Source organism: Dipodomys merriami, unplaced genomic scaffold, assembly GCF_024711535.1.
Source record: "Dipodomys merriami isolate MVZ:Mamm:240054 unplaced genomic scaffold, mDipMer1.0.p SCAF_45, whole genome shotgun sequence".
In the NCBI taxonomy this organism is placed as follows: Eukaryota; Metazoa; Chordata; class Mammalia; order Rodentia; family Heteromyidae; genus Dipodomys; species Dipodomys merriami.
The window spans coordinates 6,050,391-6,077,618 of NW_027206013.1; the positions used below are offsets into that span (position 1 = coordinate 6,050,391).

Consider the following 27,228-nt stretch of genomic DNA (forward strand, 5'->3'; position numbering starts at 1 on the left):
ACATAAAGCTGGATGGAGAAAGTTACAGAGTAGTGCCATCTCTCCAGGGAAAGCGGGTCAGTGTCCAAGACTCCAGAAGCCAGCTTCGTGCTGCCTGCCTCCTGCCCCTGGGAGCAGACACTGGGTCTTAAGAGTCTTCTGAGAATCAAGGAGGAGCCAGGAAGACTCTTCTAGAAAAGTGAACTTTGTTTTGCTGGCCCTGGGGCTTGAACTCTGGGCCTGGGCACTGTCCCTGAGCTTCTTTTGCTCAAGGTGAGTGTTCTACCACTTGAGCTACAGCACCACTTCTGACTTTTTTCAGTAGTTTATTGGAGATAAGAGTCTGAAAGACTTTCCTGCCCTGGCTGGTTTTGAACCACGATCCTCAGATCTCAGCCTCCTAAGTAGCTAGGATTAAGGCATAAGCCAATGGTGCCCAGCCAGAGAAGTGAACTTTTAAAGAAAATGTGCATAACATTTAATATATCTGCTGGGTGATGAGGTCCACCTTGTTAAGCCGGATGACTTTTGTGCCTCTGTCGTTCCTTTTCATAATTAGTTAATATAAACTATACAAACTAATGGGTTTCATTAGACACTGTCATATGTGTTTATAACATGCTTTGACCCCCATTAACCTTTCTGGTACCCCTTCCCTCTCACTGGTCCCCTTTTCCTTCCCCCATTGTCTGCCTTCTAATTTCATGGTTTTTTGGGTTTTTTTTTTTTGTTTTTTAACTCTAAATTCTACACATGACTGAGAGAATGGGCAAGGTTGGGAAAGATAGGAAGAATTATAAAAGGGGTGATGATATTGAAAATGGAGGGACAAAAGGTGAACAAATGCAGCAGTGATACTCACTAGACACTATGTTGAAAATGAACTATACAATTTGGGGGAGAGGAGGGGTTCAAGAGGGGAAAAACCTGGGAGAAAAGGAAGGAAGAGATGACAAAAGGAAAGGTACTCATTGCATAACTGTAACCCCTCTGTACATCACCTTTACAGTAACAATCAAATTGTTAAAAGATGCATTGCACTCAGAAACTGACATGTTGAATTATAACTCCTTTGTACAACTAGTTAATGATCATAAAAATATAATTTAAAAAATGAAATAAATCTTTTACATAAGCCCCTCAAAAAGAAAATGTACATATAATCAAGTGAGGAGAGAGAGAGAGAGAGAGAGAGAGAGAGAGAGAGAGAGAGAGAGAGAGAGAGAGAGAGAGAGAGAGAAAGAGAAAGAGAAAGAGAGAGAGAGAGCGCATATGCGTGAGCACGTGCTAGGATAAACTCTGATCTAGACAGGTATTGGGTCGAATAAGCATAATTACTTCTACCCTTTAAAATCTATTCATCATCAACAGTATTATTGATGGAGTGCTTTGGTCAAAAAAATATGAAAAAAAGCTAAGCATAAAGAAGATCAGGCAGGGCTGGGAAGTTGGCTCAGTGGTAGAGTGTTTGCCTCGCATGCATGAGGCCCTGGGTTCAATTCCCCAGCACCACATAAGCAGAAAAAAGCCCGAAGTGGTGCTGTGGCTCAAGTGGTAGGGTGCTAACCTTGAGCTGAAGAGCTAAGGGACAGTGCCCAGGCCCAGAGTTCAGCCCCCATGACCAACCAAAAAGAAAAATTCATGCAAATCTAGAACGTAGGTCACTCTAAGACAACTAGCCTTGACTTTTCTATACAGTTAGCATGGAGGGGGAGGAAAGCAGAGTTTTTTTGTTTTTTTAAGATTCTCATTTATATGATGGACCTTGAATAAATCATGTTCAGTGAGGTAAGCCAAGCTCAGAGAGACAAAGGGTGCATATTTTCTCTCATATGTGGAAGCTAGATCTAAAATATACTGGGACATGATAAATTACAGGACTCTAGGCATTCACATACAGTGAGACCAAAGGAGAATACTTAAGGGAGGAACACAAAGGCACAATGCCTATGTGCTTCTCTGATCATATAAAACAATATTTATCTAAATGAACTCAAGAAAATGGAAACAAAAGATTTTTTTCTTTGTTGCTGTTTTGGTTTTCTTTTCCTTATGTCTTGTTTCTTTATGTATCTTTGGGAGGGACAAAGGGTAAACAAATGCAGCAGTGGTACTCACTAGACACTATGTTGAAAATGAACTATACAACCTGTGGGTGGTGATAGGAGGGAAAAACAGGGAGAGAATTAGGGAAAGGGTAACATTGTCCAAAAGAAATGCACTCTTGGGGCTGGGAAGTTGGCTCAGTAGTAGAGTGCTTGTCTCGCATGCATGAGGCCCTGGGTTCGATTCCTCAGCACCACATAAGCAGAAAAAAGCTGGAAGTGGTGCTGTGGCTCAAGTGGTAGAGCGCTAGCCTTGAGCTGAAGAGCTGAGGGACAGCGCCCAGGCCCAGAGTTCAAGCCCCAGGACCAGACCCCCACCCCCCAAAAAAGAAAAAAGAAATGCACTCTTTACCTGACTTATGTAACTGTAACTCCTTTGTACATCACTTTTATAGTAATAATTTAAAAAATAAAAAGAGGGCTGGGAAGGTGGCTCAGTGGTAGAGCGCTTGCCTTGCATGCATGAGGCCCTGGGTTCGATTCCTCAGCACCACATAAGCAGAAAAAAAAAAAAGCTAGAAGTGGCGCTGTGGCTCAAGTGGTAGAGCACTAGCCTTGAGCTGAAGAGCTGAAGAGTTCAGGCCTACCACTGGACCCCCTATCCCCCCCAAAAAATAAATATAAAGATTCTCATTCATATTCTCTCATCTCTTTCATCTTGTTATCTTACTGTGTTGTTCAAATTGGCCTGAAACTCCTGATCTGTAGTGATCTGCCTGTCTCAGTCTTTAAGTAACTGGGACTACAGCTGGTGTCCACTATTCTCAGCTCTTACACAGGAGGTTTGAAAAGTTTAGAGACACAGTAACAAATGCAGTTTTGAATTAAAAAAAAAATAGCCATGAGTGACATTTGGGGGACACTTCAGGAATTTTTAATTTGGACTAGATTATATTATGAAATTGCTGTTATTTTCTTCCATGTGATAATGATAGTTGTCATCCGGTTGAGAAGCTCCTGTCCTTGGTTAGGTCAAGTGTGTTTTCAGCCATGTCTGTATAATTTTATTCTTTCTTCTGAGACTCCCAGCACACAGAGCTAAGCTCCCTGGCCAATACCACCTCCTTCTAGTTAGACTCTATTGTTATGGTTTTTCTGAGATGGTGTCTATGTTGCCAAGGCCAGTCCTGGCTCAAAGGATCCTTTTGTCTCAACCTGCCAAGTAGCTGGGACTACAGGCCTTTGCCACTGTCCTAGCTATTCTCTTTCTTCTTCTTCTTCTTTTTTTTTCTTTTTTTGTCATGGGGCTTGAACTCTGGGCCTGCGTGCTGTTCCTGAGCTCTTCAGCTCAAGGCAAGCACTCTATCACTTAGTCACAGCACCATTTCCAGTTTTCTGGTGCTTAATTAGAGGTAAGAGCCGCATGAACTTTCCTGCCCAGGCTGGCTTTGAACTGCGATCCTCAGATCTCAGCTTTCTGAGTCGGTAGGATTATAGGTGTGAGCCATTGGTGCCCGGCTTCTCCCTATTCTTATTTTGGTCAAGGCCTTGAACGAACCACCCTTGCCACATTCTTGCTTCTCAGAGGAAGCGTGGGGCTGCCTTTTGGTGGGAACGCTAGCCCTGACATTTAAATGGTTGTACCTTCTTAGGCAAGGCATTTCACTTCTCTGGCTGTTGCCACATCTGTAAATTGAACTGCTCTGAAAATTAATGAAATAATACTTATTAAATGTATAGATTGATAGCTTATGTATAAAAACTTAGTACAGTAGGAACTCAATAAATGTTAACTGTACTTAAAGATAATGATAATGTAATGGTAGTTTACATTATTACATTATTACTGTTATTAACTGGGTAGCTTTGGATAATTTCTTTTTTTTTTTTTTTCTTTTTGCCGGTCGTGGGGCTTGAACTCTGGGCCTGATTGCTATCCCTCAGCTCTTCAGCTCAAGGCTAGTGCTCTACCACTTGAGCTACAGCGCCACTTCCGGTTTTCTGGTGGTTTATTGGAGATAAGAGTTTCAGGGCTTTTCTTGCCTGGGCTGGCTTTGAACCTTGATCCTCAGATCTCAGCCTCTTGAGTAGCTAGGATTACAGGCATGAGCCACCGGCACCAGGCTTGGATAATTTCTTATAGCTTTACTGACAAAATTTAGCTAATAACTACAAGTCAGTGCTGGTGGTTCATGTCTGTCATCCTAGCTCTTCAGGAGGCTGAGATCTGAGGATAACAGTTCAAAGCCAGTCTGGACAGAAAAGATAGTGAAACTTTTGTCTCTAGTTAACTAGCAAAAAGCTAGAAGTGGAGGGATGGCTTAAATGATAGAGCACCAGCCTTGAGGAGAAAAAGCCAACTAAGAGTGCAAGACACTGAGTTCCAGCCAAAACTAGCATCAAATAAACAAATAAAAGCAACTAAAAATAGCAATTGTGAAGACTAAATCAATTAAAGTAGGAGAAAGTATTTTACAAGGTAAGTGTTGTAATTTGCTAAGCAATAAAGATATATAGCTATACAAGCTATATAACACAACCATACCTTGCAGAAAACAAGGTCTAAACAAAACTTAACAGAGAATGCTGCAAGATGTAGAAACAGGGATAACTGAAGCAGCTGTGGGAAGCTGCTGAGCTAAGAAGGGCTAGAGAGAAGCAGGATGCTGAAAATCCCTTTATCTTTCTGGAGTGCCCAAATTCCTCCAGATACTACTGGCTATTCCTGTTCTGTGGCTTTTCCTACTTGTCCTTTCTGAACTTCAGGTGTAGGTGTAGGTGTAGGTGTAGGTGTAGGTGTAGGTGTAGGTGTAGGTGTGTGTGTGTGTGTGTGTGTGTGTGTGCGCGCATGGTGTGGAGTGTAGAACTTCAGGTGTAGGTGTGTGTGTGTATGTGTGTGTGTGTGTGTGTGTGTGTGTGTGTGTGTGTGTGTGTATCAAACCCAAAGTCTAACACATGCTAGGTAAGTGATGTCCCACAGAGCGACAGTCCCAGCTCAACTTCAGAGTCTTGAGCTCTGGGCATGGTGTGGAGTATATGGATAGGAATTATCTAGAAGTGGGTGGAGAAAACAGGCAGTTCTGGGCATATGGCTCAAATTCACATGGGATGAACTCTGAGTTAGGAGAGAGATGTGGGTTCTAGGTTGCTGCATGGCCTTAGACAAGCCCCTTTCCCTCTGTGTGTTGTTTCTCCAACTTGTAAAATAAAGAGACAGGTTCCCTTAACTGTGTGTACATTTGTTTTTCATTAGATGACACCTCCCTTCCCCCTTCCCCAATCTAAGTAATCTTGAGCCAGCTCATTCCCTTCTCATTTGTAAGACATAACACTGTCACCTCCCAGGGCAGCAGCAAGGATTAAGTGTGCTTTTGAATGATGTCTGGCAGTGGGCTAGCTAAGAAGCAAGGACTTCCTTCGTGTCTCCCACCCTCTGATTTTCATATTTCTTGGTAACCACCTTTCTCTGTCACCAGACTATGAGCTTCCTGAAGTATGGACAGCGTTTTATTTACTCCTGATGAACTTTCACATCTAAGTCCAGTGCTCAACAGAACAAGCACTTAGCAAATGTTCCTGAAAATGGCCTGGGAGTGGCAAGAACTGGTAGCATGTCACCAGGCCCTGTCTTTCTCTTGTCTGTAGCAGAGAAAAGCTGGTGCAGACATAGTTGCACCCAGTTACAGACCTGGGCTCTGTTACGCTCTCACAATGGTATGTGCACCACCGCAAAGCATAGGAGAGCACCAGAACACACCCTTCTTTCTATTGCCAATATCCTGCTTTTGTTCACTGCAAGTAGCCCTGGCCAGGTCCAGGAGAGGGAGCAGGCAGAGAAACGAGTACGGGCAAGTAGGAGACAGCTACACACTATCCTGCTGGGAAGAACACCTGGCTGAAGAGTGACAACACCAAGGCACACATCTGGGTCAAGGAATAGCTTTGAAGGGTACGGCCAATGTCAATGCCAAAGTCAATGCCACAGGTATCTGTGAAGAATGGAGGATTTTTGGTGTGTGCCAGTCCTGGGGTTTGAACTCAGGGCCTGAGCTGTTTTGCTCAAGGCTAGCCCTCTACTACTTTAGCCACAGCACCTCTTTGGGCTGTTTGGTGATTAATTAGTCTCATGGATTTTCCTATCTGAGTTGGTTTCAAATCATGATCCTCAGATTTCAGCCTCGTGAGAAGCAAGGATTACAGGAGTGAGCCACTGGCACTTGGCTAAGAATTGAGATGTGAAAATGGGAGGATTGGTTCTGGGTCCATACGCTCTGTTTGCCATAGAGCATAATTAGGTTCTTAGGATACTGGAGATCTAGCTCTAGATCTGCTATAGCTTGAATGCCAACCATATTCCAGCTGCTGTATATTTTCCTTATATAACCTATAATTCTCACATGAACCATGCAAGATGCAAGGATTATCTCCGGTTTACAGATTAAAACATTGAAAAATGAAGTCAAAGTCAAGTAATTTTGCAAAGCTGCCAACATAGAAGTGATGATGCTGGAAACTGAACCTCTGTGAACCTGGCTAGGAAGTAATGCCCAACATCTGAATGATACCATTTTGGGGCTTCAGAATTTTCTAACCTGTGAAAATAAAGAGGCTGGAACCCTGATAGCTCTCAAGTGTTTTGGGTGGCAATGCTTTGTGATGCTTCTCCCTTTAGCTCAAGTAGGGAATGTTAATTGATTCTCCTCCTCCATTGATTCCAGTGTTCCAGTGTTCTGGTCCCCAGCAGAACATTCTATCCTTGAAATAAGAGAATCTAGTCAGGCGATGATGGCTCATGTCTGTAATCCTAGTTACTCAAGAGGCTGAGATCTGAGGATTGAAGTTCAAAGCCAGCCCAGGCAGGAAAGTCTGCAAGATTCTCATCTCCAATTAAGTGTCCCCCTCCCCCAGACCCCACCCCTGCAAAAAAAAAAAAAAAAAAAAAAAAGCCAGAAGTAGATTTATGGCTCAAGTGATGAAGTGCTAGTCTTGAGCAGAAAAAATGAAGGATAGCACCTAGGCCCTGAGTTCAAGCCCCAATACTGTCAAAAACAAATGAACAAAGAATTTAAAATTCAAAACATATTCTAAAAAATGTAAGATACTACTGAAAAACATCCCATGTAGTCTGGGAGCGTGGCTCAAGCACTACAGTGCCTGCCAAGCAAGCACAAGACTCTGATTTCAAATCATAGTTCCAAGTTCCACTCAGATTCTCATAGGCAATCATGTGTCCTTCCCAAAGCTAAAGCATTCCCCTAGCTCCCTCCTACCCCACACCTTTCAATTCATGAAAGTTTCAAGTGAAAGTAAAAAAAAAAAATCTTCCCTGGCTGCAGGCTCTAGGACATCCCCAACTAATCCAGTTTAGATCTGGGCTGGAACCCAAGACTAAGGCTTTGGTGATCTGGGTCTCCCAAGAAGCCAGGGTGCACAGAACTGAAATGTCAAGTCAGAGAAGATCCCTGAGAAGTCCGTATGCACTAAAGACAATTTCCAAATACTTCCAAAACATTACAGCAGGCTTGGGCAGATACTTCAGTGGGGTCAGCTGAGATCCAAACTGAGACCTGGGTCAGCAGAAAACACATGGATTACCAGCCGAGTTTTCTCACAAGTAACTCATTTATTACCTGCTACGTAAGGGCAGTTTACTTCATGACATTGAGCGTCAGTTTCCTCATATGGACAGTGCAATAGTGATTTGAGCATCTTGTAACATGGGATTATGAAAATTATACTATGAATGTCTGCCTCACAGACACCCAGGATGGGTTCATTTTCTTTCTCCTTTTTTTTTTTTTTTTTTTTGCTAGTCCTGGGGCTTGAACTCAGGGCCTGGACACTGTCCCTGAGCTTCTTTTGCTCAAGTCTAATACTCTACCACTTGAGCCACAGTATTACTTGTGGCTGTTTTTTTGTTTATGTGGTATTGATGAATTGAACCCAGGGCTAGGCAAACACTCTACCACTAAGCCACATTTCCAGCCCCATGGTGTGTGTGTGTGTGTGCGCGCGCGTGTGCGTGTGTGCGTGCGTGCGTGTGCGCTTTTCTTGGGGCTTTAATTCAGGACCATAGACGTTATCCCTGAGCTTTTTCTGATCAAGGCTAACACTCTACCTCTTAAGCCATAGCTCCACTTCCGGGATTTTGGTGTTTAATTGGAGATAAGAGTCTCACAGATTTTCCTGAGTGAGCTGGCTTTGAACCTCAATCCTCAGATTTTAGTTTCCTGAGTAGTTAGGATTACAGCCCTTCCCTCTGCAAGTTAAGAACACAAATAGAGACTGACACTTATCCTTCCCAAGGCCAGGCAACATGGATCTATCTGCTTTTTTACCCAGAGCCAAACAGAAACTTCCTAAAGTTTAGGAAGAAACTTTTTTTTTTTTTTTGGGTCCGGTCGTGGGGCCTGAACTCTGGGCCTGGGCGCTGTCCCTCAGCTCTTCAGCTCAAGGCTAGCGCTCTACCACTTGAGCCACAGCACCATAGGAAGAAACTTTCTAAAATGAATAGTCTAACCAATTCCTATCTATCAAGATATAGTAATTGCAGGCCCAATATAAGCAGGTAAGATGCTCTGCTAGGAGAAACTGAATGAGCTAGGCCCCAACCTCCTACACTTCCAGATTCTTCAGACCACACATTTACAGGTAAATTCTCAACCTTACTGAGTAAGGGAAGTGAACAATCATCATTACAGTGGATTTACACATGCTATAGAACAAGCCCTCCCATGTCCTCGAGGAGGGCTAGGTTGGATGCTCATTCTTAATCGCCCTGAGAGCATCGAGTCATGGCAAAGCTTCTTTCAGCTTCTTGCTGACTCTGACTGGGCCAAGCAGGAGAAAGGGAAGCTCCCTTTTCTATAGCCTGAGAGTACCAACAGTGGGGATTATACTCCCCCAGATCCCCAAACGGCTGATAGGATAGGAACCTAGAGACTCTGATCCATTAGAATCTACTTTTTTTATTTTTAAAGTATCAAAGATCCCCTTATTGTTCCTCCTTCCTACAGACCCTGCTGAGTGAAAGTGAATTGTAATTGTTACTGTTTAAAAAAACAAAACAAAACAATTAACCAAACACATAAGGAATGATCCTCTGATCAGCAAGAAATACATATTACCAGAATGCATTGATGTAGTTCCAATCAAAAGCCAGGAAGCTTGTAGTTTCAAGTCATCTGTGCAGTCATACTGTAGCTAAAGATAGGGCTTCCATTATTTGGAGGAAAAAAAAATTGGAATGGAACTTGCGTGCCTCTGAGGAGCCATATAAGTTGCAGAATTGGGAACTGTTCACCTGATCCAAGTCCTTCATTTTTCAGACTCAATGAAAAAAAAAAAAAAAAAGAGTCCCCAAGGACTGAAGGCAGCTGCCAAAGGTTACTGCTAAACTGGGCGGGGTTAAGAATAATTTTTCCTTTTAAATGTCGGTTGCTTTAGAATACAAAGATGCACTTGTTTTCTTCCAGAGATAATGTGTAAAACCAAGCTCATTAAATCACTGCTGGACATTAAGAGAAATTCTATAAAAAGAAAAAGATATCAAGCCAAAGTTACTTGTTGGGCTGGGGAAGTGGTAGAGTGTGCCTCTGCTTTTAAATGTATGAGGTTCAACCCCTACCCAGAACAGAAAGAAAGGAGAGCAGAGTGCCCATGGTTGCACAGCAGCCTCACAGGAGGGGCACAGGGCAGCGGCAGGGAAGACAGTGCACATTCTGCTGAGTGTGGCCTTCCAGGCAGGGTGTACAGAGCACAGACATTACATTCTTCATTCCCTGTGCCTGCTTCCCTCCCTCAGTCACGCCTGATCATGTCCCCGTGGCATCTGGTTGCATCACTTTCCTTGTACCCATAGCCCCAGAACTCCTGTGGACTTCATTCTCCTCCAGAGGCCTGAGAAAGGACTTAATTTGTTTGACAGGATCTGGCAAAGGCACTGTTGAGGTGACCAGAAAATTTAGTCTCTACTTCTGTGAAGGAGGACACTGAAGCCTAAAGAGGGAAGAGACACTTGTTACAGAAGAACCCTTGAAGATGTACTAGAATAGATGGGAGAAACTGTGTGTGTCTGTCTGTATCTGTGTATGTATGTATGTGCTGGTACTGAACTAATAGCCATGGTGCTGTCTCTTGGCTTTTTCTGCTAAGTGCTCTTCCACTTGAACAACAGTTCCACTTCCAGCTTTTTGGTGGTTAACTGAAGATAAAAGTCTCACACACTTTCCTAACTGGAAAAGCTTCCAACCTCAGTCCTCACATCTCAACCTCTTGAGTAGCTGGGATTATAGGCATGAGCTACCAGTGCACAGAAGAAGGAGCAATTCTTTTCTTTTTTAAAAAATCAGGTAGTGACTTAGCCTGAAATCTGGGAGAGCAGAGGTTCTGGGTGGTCCCTCCCCTGGGGTACAATGCTGGCTATCTTTTCAGATGATAGCTTAAGGAATAAGGCCTCTCATTTAGGATAGGGCAGAGGGTCTATAGTAAGTCAGTGAATCAGTACCTGCCCTCCCCGCCCCCCCATACCAGCTGGGCAAACAGAGTTTGGGGGATTGGGGTGAAATCATCAGGTTCCCTAGAGGGGCTGAGGCAGAATAAGACAAAGGATCTGGGTGGCAATAAAGGGGTTTGGCCTTCAAAGGTGCTTGCAGTTCATTATCTGTTCTTACTCCAGCCCCTGAGTCATGTCTTCACCTCCAAGGATGAAAAGGGGCACAGTGTTCCTGGAGCCTACAGGAACAACCCATCCCCCAAGCTGTCTTTCTGGGATTAAGAGTTCGAAGACAAATGAAGGCCTGAACTAGTGGTTATTACAACTCTTAGCATCTTGATTCCACATGGCAAAACCCTCTTAAATTCAAGACCAGTTCCCATTAGCTCTTCAGAAAAGACTCTGATCACCAGGGCAGACAAACTATCCCTTTTCCTGCTCTCTGACTGGGAGAAGAAAGCAAATTTGAGAAGGTTCCTAGGCAAGATGTGAAGAGTGGCCCCAAGGATGAGAAACTTGGAAAGACCGGAAAAAGGGCTAGGGAAGATCTTGCCTGTTACTACAGCTGAAACTGGTTGTCTCCTCTGTAAAATGGGTATACAAACATCTTTTTAGGCTTGAGAGATTAAGGGGTAAAGTGCCCAGTGAAATGCCTGGTACAGACAGTATTCAGGAGCAGTCTCCAATTTCCCTCAATCCAGATGTTTCCCACCATTCTAGTAGAGTTCAGTCAGTCAGTGAAACCATATAGTATAATCTGTCACCTGACTAATGCTCCAGCAGCCAGATCTAGGCAAGGAGCTAGGTTAGGGAAATCTGAAGAAAAAAGTCAACCTACAGGACCACTGGTGGGGGGGGGGGGAGCAACCCAAGGAACAACAAACTTCTCCCAAAGAAGAAAAACAAGCTCCACCCCAGCTAGGAATGGCTCCATTCAGAGAGGACCTAGAGGGCCAGAAACCCTCTGGGGAGTTTCTATAGGAGGTGGGGTGGGGCAGTGAGCTAAGAAAGGCAGGTCAGAGGAAGAAAGTTTCCACACCTCCCTCTGAGAAGCCCCACACAGAGAGGCCCCTACAGGCACTCAGGCCTGTGGACTGATGGGGAGGGGGGAGGGGGAGGCGCTGGTCCAGTAACGTCATTCACCTGGGAGCTCAGAGCCCTTCAAGGCCAGAGGCAAATGTGCCAGCCCTAAGAGAATAAACGTTTATAGGATGCCCACTGTGTACCAGGCTATCCACACCCAGGTCCTACCAGCTTCCACTGTTTGGCAAAACCTGCCCATCCAGCTTGTTGGGACAAATTCTTGGGCAAGCAGCATGGCCTGCAGGTAAGACATGTGGAAGCTGGAAGAACAGCACCCTATTTGTGCCGTGTTCTCCCCCCTCTCACTCCCCACCCCAGCAAGAGCAAGCCAGGTTAGAGGCATCTTTTGGAGGCCACTTCCAAGTGTGTGTAAGGAAGGGGATTCAGGGTCCCCAGGAACTTCCCTTCGGTGCTAATTCCTCACCTTATAATTTCCAGGACACAATGGGGGGTGGGAGGAAGAGGGCGGAGAGCCCTCACCAGACAGAACCAATGGCAGTGGGATAAATGAGCTGGGAGAAACAGATCGATGGGAGGACTCGGACCTTCCCCCCGGACATTCAGGAGCCAGGAGAAGAGGTAGGGAGGAGACACGGAGACCAACTCACCGAAAGGGGTCTCTGGAGGTGAAGTAAGCCGGAACGGACAAGTAACTCCCCATCTTCTTCCCACTCTAGATAATCAGGCTCAGCTGCAATCCCGACTGGGAGTGCCTTAGGCTGGCTGCAGGCGGCCACCATGACAGGCCCGTCCCGGCACCTCTGATTGGGGCGGGCTGCCCTGCGCTCACCTCTCCCTCTGGAGCTGCAGAAGGAGCGTGAGGACTCCAGGCCACTTGCCCCTTGGCAAACTCCCACCAGGGCTCATGGCTTGGGATGGCTCCTCCTTAGCTATTGGAAGCTGGGGCGGCCCCTGGGGACTGTGGGAGAGCTACCTCGGTGGTGGCTAGACACACGCAGGCATTCTGAGGCAGGGGCCGGTGACTAGCTAAGAAAGAAGCGCTGCTGTCAAGTTAGCCTCCTTCAGTCCCACCCCGAATGAGGGAGGGAGGGAGGAAGAGGAGGGGCTCCTGCAGAACCGAGGTGTGTGGTTGGAGCAGCTGTTAGGAAACAGACCTTACGGCAAGGGGTGGAGCCCGACAGGAGCGAGGCTGCAGGCAGGCGCAGCAGACAATAACTCAGGGCTGGCCCAGTGTCCATCCCTGCGTGCAGGACAGCACAGGACAGAGGATTGGCGTATGTGACTCCAACCACCCTCAGCTTCAAGAGCTGCTTAAAGGACAGTAACTCTGCTCAGAGGGGAAGAAAAGCACAAGATGCCAGCTCCAGGCAGAGCCACGCCCCCTGGGGATGGGGGTGGGGGAGAACCTTTGGTGAGGGAGCTCCACAGAGCCACCCTCAGCTCAGGGCTGGCCTCTGCTCTGTCCCAGTGACAGTCCCAAGAGGTAGCCTATAGGGGATGTCACTTCTACTCTGGGGCAGGACTATGCTACGGATGAGGAAAGGAGGCCCAGAGCAATAGCTGACATCTGATGTGTCTTCATGTGGCAAGCACTACACATACCCATACAGTAAGTTCCCTGAAATGGGGATTGTTCTCACTTCATACAAGAGGAAAGTTGAGGTGCCAAGAGATTCAGTGAATCATTCAAGGTCAAGAAGCCAGTCAGAGCTGGTTGCCAGTGGCTCAGGCCTGTAATTCTAGCTACTCAGGAGGCTGGGATCTGATGAGCACAGTTAACCACTAATCAACCACCGAAAAAGCTGGGAGTGGAGCGGTAGCTCGTGTGGTACAGCAGCCAGCCTTGAGTGAAAAAGCTAAAGGACAGTGCCTACGTTTTGAGTTCAAGCTTTAGTACCAGTACACATATACACACACATTTTAAAAAAAAGAAAAGAAAAGAAAGAAGGTAGTCAGAGGCAGGGCTGGGATTTGAATGGCGGCCCATGGGACTCTAGAGCTATGAGGCTTCATTCTGCCTCTTTAAGAAGAAACATCTGTCAAAGCCCTCTGTCAATAGATTGAAACTCAGGTCACCTGTGCCCTCTCATTCATTCATTCATTCATTCATGCATTCCTAGATGCCATCCACTGGTTTTAGTGGGCAGTGGTGCTTCTTTTCAAGCTAAAAACCTGGGCACAATAGTGTGTATAGTGTCTGTAATGGGAGCACCCGAAAAGCCCTTGCAGCGGGGCTGACCAAAGCAGAGCCCACCATCAGGCTCAGTGGTAGAGTGCTTGCCTGGCATGCATGAAGCCCTGGGTTCAAGTCCCCAGTACCACATAAGCAGAAAAAGCTAGAAGTGACACTGTAGCTCAAGTGGTAGAGTGCTAGCTTTGAGCAAAAAGAAGCTCAGGGACAGTGTCCAGGCCCTGAGTTCAAGCTCCAGGACTGGCCAAAAAAAAGAAAAAGAAAAAGTCCTGTCTGCAGGGCTGTGAAAGAAAAAAAAAAAAAGACTGCTAAAGAAGCCTGGGTTACACCAACATCTCACTGTTAAGATTTTGGGTAGCAGACATTTAAGTCTCTTCCACTGGGCACCTCCCCCCCCCATTGGAAAGAACCTGGGTCATCTAGCAGCCATTGTCTACGAACCATAGCAGGAAAAACCCATGAGAAAGCTGGTGTACCTGGATTACAAGGGAACATTTCCCCATTCCTTCCACTTGCTACAGGGATAATAATGAGTGTGATGAGAGATTGGGTTTGTAACCCTGATAACAAGTTCACATTTATTGGACACTTCCAGGACCTGAATTAAGTGCTCGCTGTTTTGTTTTGTTTTCAGCAAGTAGAATCAATACCCATTTAACAGATGAGAAAATTCTGAGGGGTTTAGTCACTAGCCTAAAAACAAATACTTGGTAAGAAGTGAAGCTGGGTTTCAAAACCAGCAGGGAACTCTCTAGGTCAGGGTAAGAGGACCAGTGGTCTAGTGTAAAGGGCTAGGGTATAAATATTTTAGGTTCTTTAGGTCATACAGACTCTCACAGATAATCATCTGTGCCATTTCACTGCCAAAGCAGCCAGACAGAAAACATGAACAAACAGACGTGCTTGTGTTCCAGTAAGTCTTTCTTTATGGACATTGCTATTTGAATCTCATATAGTTTTCACATGTCATGAATTAGTCTGCTTCCCTGCCTGCCTTAACCATTTAAAAATGTAAAAATCGACAGTTCCAAAACAGGCAATGAACTGGGTGCTGGTGGCTTACTCCTGTAATCCTAGCTACTCAGAGGGCTGAGATGTGAGAACTTCGGTTCAAAGCCAGCCTGGCAGGAAAGTCTGAGATTCTTGGGGGTCCGGTCGTGGGGCCTGAACTCTGGTCCTGGGCGCTGTCCCTCAGCTCTTCAGCTCAAGGCTAGCGCTCTACCACTTGAGCCATAGCGCCACTTCCGGATTTTTTTTTTCTTTTTGCTTATGTGGTGCTGGGGAATCGAACCCAGGGCCTCAGGCATGCAAGGCAAGCGCTCTACCACTGAGCCACCTTCCCAGCCCAGGAAAGTCTGAGATTCTTATCTCCAATTAAGCACCAGAAAACCATAAAGTGGCGCAGTGGCTCAAGTGGTAGAGCACTCTCTTTGAGCTGAAGAGCTCAGGGACAGTGCTCAGGCCCAGAGTTCAAACCCCATGACTGAAAAAACAAAAACAAAAAACTACAGCTGAAGGTCAGCGTCTCATGCCTGTAATCCTAGCTACTCAGGGGGCTGAGATCTGAGGATCAAGGTTCAAAGCCAGCTCGGGCAGGAAAGTCCGTGAGACTCTTATCTCCAATAAATCACTAGAAAGCCAGAAGTTGCCCTGTGGCTCAAGTGGTAGAGTGCTCACCTTGAGCTGAAGGGCACAGGGACAGAACCCAAGCCCAGAGTTCAAGCCCCACGACCGGAAAAAAAACCAAAAACAACAAACAGGCAATGGGCCAGTTTGTCCACTAGTTTGTATTCTTGAACCATAGAGTTCAACCATTTTGTTCACTGTCTCTAATAGTAAAGAATGGCTTTGGTAGTCGGAAGCAACTGAGGAGAGTAAGTGGTAGATGGCTGTGTATGTGTGTGGGGAGGGGGGAGGCTTAGCAGGTATCAGACTCTAGGCACACTAGAATGTGTGAATGAATTAACACTACCTGTTAATGAATGAATGAACCTCTATGATATATAGTTCTGTGACACCCTTTCCTTTACAGAGAAAGGGGCTGAGGTATAGTGGGGCTAAATTGCTTGTCTGAAGTCTTCTAGAAATAAAGCCAGGACTCGAACCTAGGCTACACAGGATAGGTTATACTCTATCATGCTACACTGCAGCTCAACCTGGGCCTACAGCCAGACTGTCTGGGTTTAAATGTGACCATGCACTGCATATAAGTCCTTGGCATGGAGTCTGGAACACATTAAAGGTTGGTAAATGTTAGCTGTTAATATCATTAAGGCTATTGTTACAACTATTATGGATAGCTACGTGGCCATTAGCAAGTCCTGCCTCTGTCTGGGCCTTGGTTTGGTCTCTAAATAGCTTCTAGCCTCAGTCATAGGAGGTTCCTGGGGGCTCCCTGTTTTCCTTGTGTCTCAAGTGGAGTTTAAACCTTGAGTTGGCCTTAAGGGGGATTGAGATCCTGGCCTGGAGGCCACATAAGAGCCACAGAGAAGGTGGTGGGAGATGGAAGAGAGGAAAAGAGGGGGGATACTGAAAGGACTACCTAGCTAGAGGGCTGGGAGCTCTCTTCCTTCTAGCTACAGAGCCAACTATTTCTCCCCCCCCCCCCAAATCTATTATGTTTCCCTGTAATTCGATCAAGCAAGGAAAGGGTCCCAAATTAAGTCTGGAACTAGCAAATTATCTTCTAATTCTACCCTCTGATTTCTATCTGATGAACAGAGTACAGATGGAAGCAAATGAAAGCCACAATGAGATCGGGGGCCAGGGAGCACATGAGCATAACTCCTCCTGACATTTCACACAGCTTTGCTGTTCCAGTGGCGGCGTACACAGTGAGTCGGTGTCTAGGAATGTGAACGGGAGGCTGCGGGCCTTCTCTCCGCCCCCCCCCCCTACAAAGGATTCAGTAGGGAATTGGTGAGATGATTTCTTAGTGCCACAAAAAGTGTCCTCCCACCTCGAAGATGGACAGCCATCACCCCAGGTCCTGAGCTGAAGTGGAAGCCCCTCCCAAGTGGAATCCATTTGACCCCCATAAATCCAGCCTTCTGGAGAAACCTTTGAAGGATTGATCCCCACATGTGATAAGCTGCTGGCTGCTCAGACCAAGTGTGTGGTTGCTCAGGGCTAACTTCAAAGACCCCAAACTATGCAGAACTGGGAGGTAAAACATCACATTGCCCTCTTCTGGTCCTAAAGAAAAGGAGAGCACCTCTTTTTGGTCCCTGGATAGCTCCTGGCAGTGGATTCAGCAGCTATGGCTGCCAGAGGCAACTGCAGGGATCCTTGGACTGGCAGTTTCAGTTGGGGCTGAAATGGCAGGAGAGGTGCTAATCTCCTGCACATTTCACAAGTTGGAAACCTGACAAGGAGCCGGGCAAAGGGACTCTTCGGAACCAGCTGAGACTGGGGCTTCAGGGCGTCGGTGACAAGCCTGAGAACAACAGCCTTCAAAGCGGGCGGCCCCCAGCAAATGCTCTTGGGAGGAGTGGTGAATGAATGAATCACCTCAACCTCTCCTGGGAAGAAGGCTATGCTGAACGAATCCAAAGCCTGGAGAACTGTGTTTGTGGGAGGCCATCTACTGGACGGGAGGACTCCAACCAGGGAAAGGAACTCGGGGGACTCTAACCTCTGAATCCTGAGCACACAGACATCCTGTCAGCACAGGGATGCCTCTGCTCTCCTCCTCTCTATATCACTTTTCCAAACGATAGCAGCAGCAGCAGTTGTCTTTTTAAAACAGGGTCCCAGAAATTCCAGAGCTAGAAATTTTGCCTAGAGAAATATTTCTATGGCTAGGCAGGCATGTTCAAACAGTGCAGCACTGCTGAATGCTAGAGTAGGAACAATCTCCATGCCCAACACTGGGCTAAGTACAACATGCCTACACAACAGAGGACGCCACAGTTGTTAGAAATAATCAGGTTGCTCCTACAGGCTGAAATAGACATTAATTCCTGCATGAAAAATCCAAGCTTCAAAGACAGTATACAATATGCAGTAATCCAACAAACAATCTGGGCATCAGTGGCTCATGCCTGGAATCCCAGCTCCTCAAGAGGCTGAGGTCAGAGGATCATGGTTCCAAGCCAGCCTGGGTAGGAAAGTCTATGAGACTCTTATCTCCAATTAACCACTAGAAAACCTGAAGTGGTGTGGTGGCTCAAAGTGGTAGAGCATGAGCCTTGAGCAAAAGAGCTCAGGGATAGCACCCAGGCCCTGAGTTCAAACTCCATGACCAAAAACAAACACCCCCAGAAAAACAACAAAACATCTCCCCAAACAAAACAAAACAAATAACCCACAACAAAGAAACAACCCATATAAACCCATGAAAAACACTGGGTTATCAGTTTTTCCTTTACAGTAGTGAGACAAGATGCAGGAAGGGGAAAATATGCATTTTCTACCATCTGAATATTGCATTTTCCCCTACTGTCTGTTTTTGCTCAATAGAGAAGGTTGTTGCTTATGAAGGTCACAGCCTAAGAGTTGGCAGAACTGGAATTTAACCCATGTGTTAAATTAAAACTGCTTCAAGTATCTATTTTATATTTACTGTACGATACACATAGTGTTTCTCAAAGTGTAGCTGAAGTAATAGGTACAATGAACTCTTTTGCACAGCCTGCTAAAAAGGAAGATTCCGAAACTCCATCGCAGGCAGACAGAACCAGAGTTACTAGGTGCCTCAGTGTTTCTTTTTCCTTTTTGGTAGGGACGGGGGGGGGGGGAGACAGGGAAGAGAGGTGCTTTGAACTCAGGGCCTAGCACTACCTACCTTGTGAACCACACCCTCAGCTCTAAGCCCCAGTGTTTGCAATACTCATTGAAGCTTGAAAACCACTGCTTTATTCTTTCCTAAGGGTTTTTGTACCTTTTTTTCTAGCCAAAAGGATCATCATTATTCTAATATTACAAATTAGAATATACAGATTGGTTGTTCATCTTATTCTGAATACTGATTAAATTCATGTTTGGTGACTGACATTTTGTTAAGCCTTGGATTCTGGGCACTTTTGCCTTCCTGGTGTCATTCTTATCCATTTGTATGATAAAAAGATGATTCTAAACAGGCACTGGCGACTCATACCTGCAATCTTAATTACTCAGGAGGTGAAGATCTGAAGCCAACCTGAGCAGGAAATTTTGTGAGACTCTTATGTCCAATTAAGTTAAAGGGGAGTGGTGGTTCAAGTGGTAAAGTGCTAGCCTTTAGGAAAAAAAAAAAGTCAGGGACAGCACCCAGGCATTGAATGCAAGCCCCAGGTCTGGCACACACTCACACAAAGGTCATTCTATTTAAGAGCTATCTCTAGGACTGGGGATTGGCTCAGTGAATAGTCCTTTCCTAGCATTTGTGAGGCTTGGGGTTCTAACTCAAGTTCAAACAACACACATTAGCCAACTGCAGAAACAGATGTTGCTTCTAGAAGCATTGAGTAGAGTGGAGCACATTCTGATCTGATGGTGCATGGTTCAGAGCACTGTCAGGAAGGCACAGAGTATGTCTGAGACACAGGAAAATAAAAGCAACTTCAAGTGTGGCATAAAGTACTGTTTTGTTTGTAATGGTGAGGAGCACAAAGAAAAAGAATTTGTTAGCTTCCCTCCAGCTCTCGGTGTGTGTGTGTGTGTGTGTGCGTGTGTGTGTGTGTGCGCGCGCGTGTGTGTGTGTGTGCGCGTGCGTGCGTGTGTGTGTGTGTGTAGAGAACAAAGCAAAAATAGCACAGTGGACTGCTGTAGTTGAAAAAGGCAGGCGATCTCATGAACTCCTGGCTTTGACACTTACAGACTGAGGTCTTGTTTCATCAGCTACCTCAAAGGAAAAGCCCACTGCCTGGGAGAGCATTGTAGGGCAAAGAGATGCAGAGGGTAGGCTGGAAGAGTTTTATTCAAGTATCCAAAGAGTCATTTGACAAATACATCATTCACCCTGAAAACATTCAGAGTGCCTGCTGTATCCCACATCCTCTGCTAAGCTCTGGGGCAGAAAGATGAATTAGATACGGCTCCACCCTTAGAGAATTTTATACTCTAAGAGTACAGCTAGATGTGTAAACAAATACCGCCAAGGCTATAACTGAAATATGAGGAAGATAAAAAGAATGGAGGAAAAGTCTCCTCTGATTGGTGAGGAGTGGTAGGTAAGAGGGTGGATGGGGGGAAGAAGTGGGGAGTCCTCCACAGAGGACAGGATGTATTCGTTGACTATAACAGAGGCTGATTGCCAGACAGACAAGAGGCTTCCAGCTTGAAGGAACAGCATGTGCAAATGCACTGAGGCATAAAGGAGCCTGGTATGATCATATAACAGTGAGCCTATCCATAAGCTATAGTACTGGGTACATGTGGCCAGGGATCAGAGGAGCTTGAGATGGTAACAGAGAACAGGAATAAGTCTTAAAAGACCAGACTTTGGGGGGGTAGAAGGGGGACGTGCGGGGGAGAGGGGGAGATGGGAAGGGATGGGAAGGGGAAACAAAGGAGGAGGCAACAATGCTTGATAAGAAATGTACTCATTACCTTGCCCATATAATTGCAACCCCTCTGTACGGTATTTTTACACACACACACACACACACACCTACCTGTACGGTATTTTTACACACACACACACACACACACACACACACACACACACACACACACACACACACACACACACACACACACACACACACACACACACACACACACACACACACACACACACACACACACACACACACACACACACACACACCCCCTACCTGTTTGGTGAATGATTCTAAGGGTTATTAGAGTTATTTAAGTGAATAGAAGTTCTCAACAGATAGGACACAAAGTCTGAGACACCAGAGAACACTGGTTTACAGATGCCAGTTTGGCTTTTAGAATGGATACTTATGCCTCAAAAGTCCACAATTGGCTGTGTATATGTCCACATGAAGTTTAAGCGACAGTCACTACCAGCGGACTAGGCTTCCATCCTGAGGTCACATAGCTACTGACTTGTCATTTTAACAGCTGAGATTTGTCTGAATGGGCTGTAAGCACTGCTAAAGAGATCACAACCCCTACAGGTAATCTCATCTACTTACTGCTGCTTTGTGACACTAATATCAGAAAATAAAAGGGCTCCATGTGGCTCTGGGTTTGGTCCCAGAACACTAGGAAGGAAGGAAGGAAGGAAGGAAGGAAGGAAGGAAGGAAGGAAGGAAGGAAGGAAGGAAGGAAGGAAGGAAGGAAGGAAGGAAGGAAGGAAGGTACAAGCAAGGGAGGGAGGGGATGAAGGAAGGAAGCTAAAGAAGAAGGGAAAAAGGGAGAGAGTAAATAAAAAATGCAATGTTTGACATTAAATAAAAAAAGAAAATATGAAATATTTGATGTTAAGTATCAATTGCTAGTTCACAAACATTCTTATGCACTGGGGAATAAATCCTTTGGACACCTCAAGGAACTCTAAGCTCTTTGAAAAGCCTTGTCAGCAGAGATTGGAAAACCTGTCTGGGTTCACAATAAACTTGCTGTGTGATTTTATTCAAACCACTGAATCTCTCTGGGAAATGTTTTCCTTGGTAAAAGGAAGGATTTAAGTAAGACAAAACAAAACAATGGGCTGGGAAAGTGGCTCAGTGGTAGAGTGCTTGCCTTGCATGCATGAGGCCCTGGGTTCGATTCCTCAGCACCACATACGCAGAAAAAGCTGGAAGTGGTGCTGTGATTCAAGTGGTAGTGCACTAGCCTTGAGCTGAAGAGCTGAGGGACAGTGCCCAGGCCCAGAGTTCAGGGCCCACGACCAACCAAAAACAAACAACCCCCCCCAAAAAAAAAACCAAAAAAACAAAAAACCCACTAACTAGCATGTCAATGCTGAAAGATGTAAGGGGGTGATCAGAAGAAGGTTGAATGATTCTCTAAGGCTGGCAACTTTGTGGATGACCCTGTCTGGGTCTGGTTTTTGGCCTTTAGGCCTAGAAACTGGACTTCATAACACTTAAGAGGTACAACCTCACTATCCACTTACAAACGGATGGATGAAATCAAAGCACCCACCTCCCCTACAGTTACTGCTTCCAGATGCTTCCCTTGATCAAGAATCTCATAGCCAGGCACAGTGGTTGGACATACTTGTAGTCTCAACTACTTGGAAGGGTGGGGTAGGAGGATTGGCTTAGCCCAGGAGTTTAAAACCAGCATGGGCAACATAGGAAGACCCTGTAAAATAGGTTTCAAGAAGCAGCCTTCTGATTTAGGGATAAGAAGACTGCTTAAGTGTGGGCTTAAAGGGAAAGGAACAGCCAGGAAGAGACTTTATCCTGGGCAGAGGTGAGTCAGACAAATTAGCCCTGCTTTCTGGAGTCCAAATCAGATTCAACATCTCTTCTGGACAATTCACTAGTTTCGCCTCATTGCCTTCCCACCTTCCATTTCACAACTGACCACCTATTTATTGTTATATTGGTATTTAAGCTAAATATTATTTTTAAAATTTTATTTGAAAAAATACTACTTCTTTAGGTACAAACACCAATCCACATATAATTCAGTCCCAGCAGACTTATGGTTCATTAGTAGCTAATAACAAATGCCTATCACCCATGAGTGCCCACCTGTGCAAGGCCCCGTTTCTAGAGCTAAACCTGACTTCACTCACCCTGTAACACTAGGAGGCAGGACATTAGCAACTCCATTTATAAATGAGAAACTGTAGCACAGAAATGATAAGTAACTTGCCCAAAGTACACAGCTTATAGATGGCAGAACCAGGATTTGAGCCCAAAGTAATCTGCTTCTAGAGTCTGTGTCTTAACTACCACATGATATTGCTCTTATTTATTTTTGCCAGTCCTGGGGCTTGAATTCAGGGCCTGGACACTGTCCCTGAACTTCTTTTGCTCAAGAACAGCACTCTACCACTTGAGCCACAGAACTACTTCCAGCTTTTCCTGCTTATGTGGTACTGAGGAATTGAACCAAGGGCTTCATGCATTCTAGGCAAGCACTCTACCACTCAGCCACATTCCCAGCCCATGTTCTTATTGTGTGTGTGTGTGTGTGTGTGTGTGTGTGTGTGTGTGTGTGTGTGTGTGTGTGTGTGTGTGTGTGTGTGTGTGTGTGTGTGTGAATCTCATTAACAGAGGACAATTTTCATTTTCAAATTCTTGGAAATTGTCAGCTTATCACTGTCACTCTCCACTGTAAAACGACTGTAGTCCCAGTAAGTAAAAGATAATGTGCTAGTATTCCATATTTTCCACTCTGTACTTGATGGGTCTCTTTAGCTAAGGTGACCCTTCAAAGATAAATTATTATTCCTATTATTTGACAGTACTAGGGGTTGGACTTGAGAGGGTCCTAAGTGCATACTCTACAATACACTTCCAGCCCAGAGATAAAGTTTTTAAAATCAAATAATAACAACAACAACAAAAAAACTTTCCAGCTGATACCAGTGGTTCATGCCTATATATAATTCTAGCTACTAATGAGACAGATCTAAGGACTGGCGTTTGAAGTTAGCCTCAGCAGGAAAAGTCGATGAGATTCTTATCTCCAATTAACCAGCAAAATGTCAGAAATGGAGCTGTGGTCAAGTGGCAGAGTGCTAGTCTTGAGCAAAAAAGCTAAAAGACAGCACTCAGGCCCTGAGTTCAAGACCCAGGACTGGCACCAAAAACAACAAAACAAAAAACAATCAAACTAACTTACCACTGGAACTGAGATTTTTCAGATTTCAGGGCCATTCATAATTACTCTGGGCTAGAATAGCTGAATTTACTCTTCGTTGCCTTTCTCTCCAGAGATACCCAGGTACCCAGGCTGTATTTCTGTCTGGGTTATAGTTACTGAGAAATACAACTCCAGACCTGCTGCTGGAGTTGATGACTCCTGGGCCAGCTTCTCACTGTGGGATGATTCCTCTGGAGGCAGAATATAAAGCTTACCTTCTCACCTTGACACTTGCAGGTTGTGTGTCTGGAACCAATGGTTCCCTGCCCCTTACAGGAACTGCAGCCACAGTAGCTGCAAAGGGAAGGAAGGACGTGGGGAAGCAGAAGTGCAGTAAAGGCTGCACTTACATCATATCTCTTGGTCAGTTTTGGCAAGTCATTCAACGATTTTCCCTTCTGTGTCAATGCTGTATCAGTGGTGACACAATGAGGGGCAAAAAAGCCCTGTGGTCCCCGACCAAGTGATGTTTACTAGTAGATATCCCATGATGTCATGAATATACGGGTAACTGAAACCGCAAGAAAAGCTTCAAAGGAAAAGCCCTGGAGAGCCAGACAGGGGAGCTGACCTATTCTTTAGGGGTGAGGAGTAGCTATGTCTCTGAGCCATTTATGAAAGATCTGAATGATGAGTAGGAGTTAATTAGGCAAATAGAGTGAGGTAGCATTCCAGACTGTGGATTCAACATGGCACAGCCCTTGTCAGCAGGAAAGAGGGTGTGTTCGGGGCTGTGTAAAGAAAATTAGTGAAGCCGGGTGCCAGTGGCTCACACCTGTAATCCTAGCTACTCAGGAGGCTGAGATCTGAGGATTGTGGTTTGAAAACCAAAAGTGGTGCTGTGGCTCAAAGTGGTAGAGTGCTAGCCTTGAGCCAAAAAGCTCAGGGACAACTCCTAGACCCTGAGTTCAAGCCCCACAACTGACCAAAAAAAAGAAAAAAGAAAAAAATCAGTGAGAATGAAGTACAGTATAGAGAGCAGGAGGCTCAGACACATGGACAGAACCAGACAATGGCAACTTTATTAGAGGTTATGTTAAGAATTTTGGTCTTTATCCAGTAATACTGGAAATTCATGGAAGTGTAAAAGGAAAGTGATAGCTGTGTGTGAATGTGGTCATTTTAAAAAGCTCACACATTGTTGTTGTTAGGCACCAGTGAATCACATCCACAATCCTAACTACACAGGAGGTTGAGATATGAGGTTTGAGGTTCAAAGACAGCCTGGGCAGACAAATCTAAATCTTATCTTCACTTAACCAGCAAAAAAAGCCAGAAGTGGAGCTATATAGCTAGTGGTAGTGTCAGCTATTACTGAAAAAGCTGAGGAAATAAGTGAGGCCCTGACTTCAAGCCCAGTACTGGAACTAAAAAACTAAAATTAAATAGAGATAAATCTCTTATAGTGGTTGCTCTGGAGAGAATGGCATGGGAGGTCCTGAGTCACTGGGAGAGACTACAGGGAAGACAGTGGCTACTGTAGCTGTCCAGGTGAGTGACGATGGTAGCTTGTAACAGGCTAGTGGAGGAAGAAATGGCAAGAAATTCAGAATATAAGCTAGAGGTGAAACTGACAGGCCTGGCTACGGAGGATGAGAGGAAAGGATCAAGGACCCCTAGGTTCCTGTTTAGGCAGTGAATAGATACTAGTGAGACCTAATGAGTTGTTACAGGGACGAGGAGCCAGTTTTAGGGAAGAAGATGGAGAGTGCAGCTGAATCTGAGGTGTCTGGACATGTCAGAGCAAGCTACAGTGACATGCCATCTGTAGTTCCAGCTACTAGGGATGTTGAGACAAGATAATTCATTGAACTCGGGAGTTTGAAGCAGTCTGGGCAACACATCCATAAGATCCTATCACAAAACACAACTACAGTAACGACAATAACAGACCAAATCAGGACTGGGGCATGGCTGAAAGGCTTATTCAGAATTTGTGAAGACCTGGATTTAACCTCTAAGATCACACACACATACCCCTCCCCCCCCCAAAAAAAAAGAATTAGAGAAAAATGGATATGTCAGGATGTCAGGTTGACAGTAGGAGACAGGGAATGGAGCTCAATAGAAGGATTGGACAAGATACCCTAATTTCAAGATCAGCAGTAGATGGAGGAAAATGGAAGTCAAAGGTGTGCATAAAACCGTTTAGGGCTGGATGTGGTTCATGCCTGTAACCCTAGCTACTCAGGAGGCTGAGATCTGAGGATCATGGTGCGAAGCCAGCCCAGGCAGAAAAGCCCATGAGATTCTATTCTCCAATAAACTCAGAAAAAGCTGGAAGTGGCACTGTGGTTCAAATGGTAGAATGTTAGCCTTGAGCACAAAGAGGCTGAGGGATAGCACACAGGCCCTGAGTTCAAACCCCAGGACTGGCAAAAAAAAAAACAACAGCAGCAGCTTAGGGCTGTGTGCCTAAGACAGTGCACAGTGAACCTGGAGGAATATCAGAGCTGAGGAGAGGAGGAGAAGCAAACTGGAATTACCAGAAATGTAGGGGGAAGCCAGGAGATTGTGGAATGCTATGGAGACCAAGGGAAGAAAACAGTTCAAGAATGACAGACACAAATAACAAATGCCAATATTGATTGTGTTCTATAAAGTGATAAGGACTCTGAATATAGGATCAAATTTAATCTGTATCACAATCATTGGAGGTGAAAACCATCCTGTTTTATAAACGAGGAAACTGACAGAGAAAAGTTAAGCAGCTGACTCCAGTCAGGTGGTTGGCAAGTGAAGCTGGGACACAGCCTGACTCAACCTCTACCCCCCTTCTTTTCCTCTGCTACTAGAGGTTGAGTAATCCTTAAACAATATGGTTGGGGAGGTCTAACTGTAGCTCAAATGATAGAATGCTAGCCTTGAATGATAAAGCTAAGGGACAGTGCTCAGGCCCTGAGTTCAAGCCCCAGGACCAGCACAAACAATATGCTTGGGATTAGCAATGTTTTAGAATGTTTGGATAGATGAGAAATCTTACCCAAGTCTAACCATAAAGTTCATTTATATTGCATATACAACTTACACACTGAGCTTAAAGATAGTTTCAAGAAATTTTTTTGTTTTCTTTTTTGGTGCCAGTCCTGGAGCTCGAACTCAGGACCTAGATGTTGTCCTTTAGCTTTTTTGCTCAAGGATAGGGCTCTATCACTTGAGTTCCACTTCTGTCTTTTTGGGGGTTAATTGGAGATAAATGTCACAGACTTTCTTGCCCACACTAGCTTTAAATGGTGATCCTCAGATCTCAGTCTCCTGAGTAACCAGAGTGTGTGGTAGTTTCATGTAATACTTTTAGGCTGTCTATGTACAACCCTGGCTTCCACTCATACATGGATGATCCTGAAGTCAGAATCTCTTGCTCTAGACCATCTACTGAACTCTATATCTGTATGTCCTACTGTCAACTTCACATGTTTATTTTTTTTTTAATTTGGTTAGTTGTGGGGCTTGAACTCTGGGACTAGGTTCTGCCCCTGAGCTCTTCAGCTCAAGGCTAGTAGTGCACTATCACTTGAACTACAACACCACTTCCAGTTTTCTAGTGGTTTATTGGAGATAAGAGTCTCACGGACTTTCCTGTACAGGCTGGATTTGAACTGCAATCCTAAGATCTCAGTCTCCTGAGTAGCTAGGATTATAGGCGTAAGCTACTGGCCATGTGTTCATTTTTTAAAATTATGACCTGTCATATGAGATCTGGTATTTTCAACCTATGACATCATGCTGGTACTCAGACTGTGGAACATTTTATA

At 45.1% G+C, this 27,228-nt stretch overlaps 1 protein-coding gene across 2 annotated transcripts in view; it reads right to left on the minus strand.

Annotated features, from left to right (window-relative positions):
• Limk2 (LIM domain kinase 2) overlaps positions 1-27,228 on the minus strand; it is a 77,557-nt gene that overhangs the window by 23,619 nt on the left and 26,710 nt on the right. Inside the window, exon 1 of one of the 2 annotated variants that reach the window (XM_069994509.1) lies at positions 12,210-12,621. The exons of the other annotated variant lie outside the window; for it this stretch is intronic. Coding sequence (XP_069850610.1) covers positions 12,210-12,262 — 53 coding nt within the window. The 5' untranslated portion in view covers positions 12,263-12,621. Of the gene's footprint in view, positions 1-12,209; positions 12,622-27,228 lie in introns of those variants that run through there. 2 annotated transcript variants of the gene reach the window in all.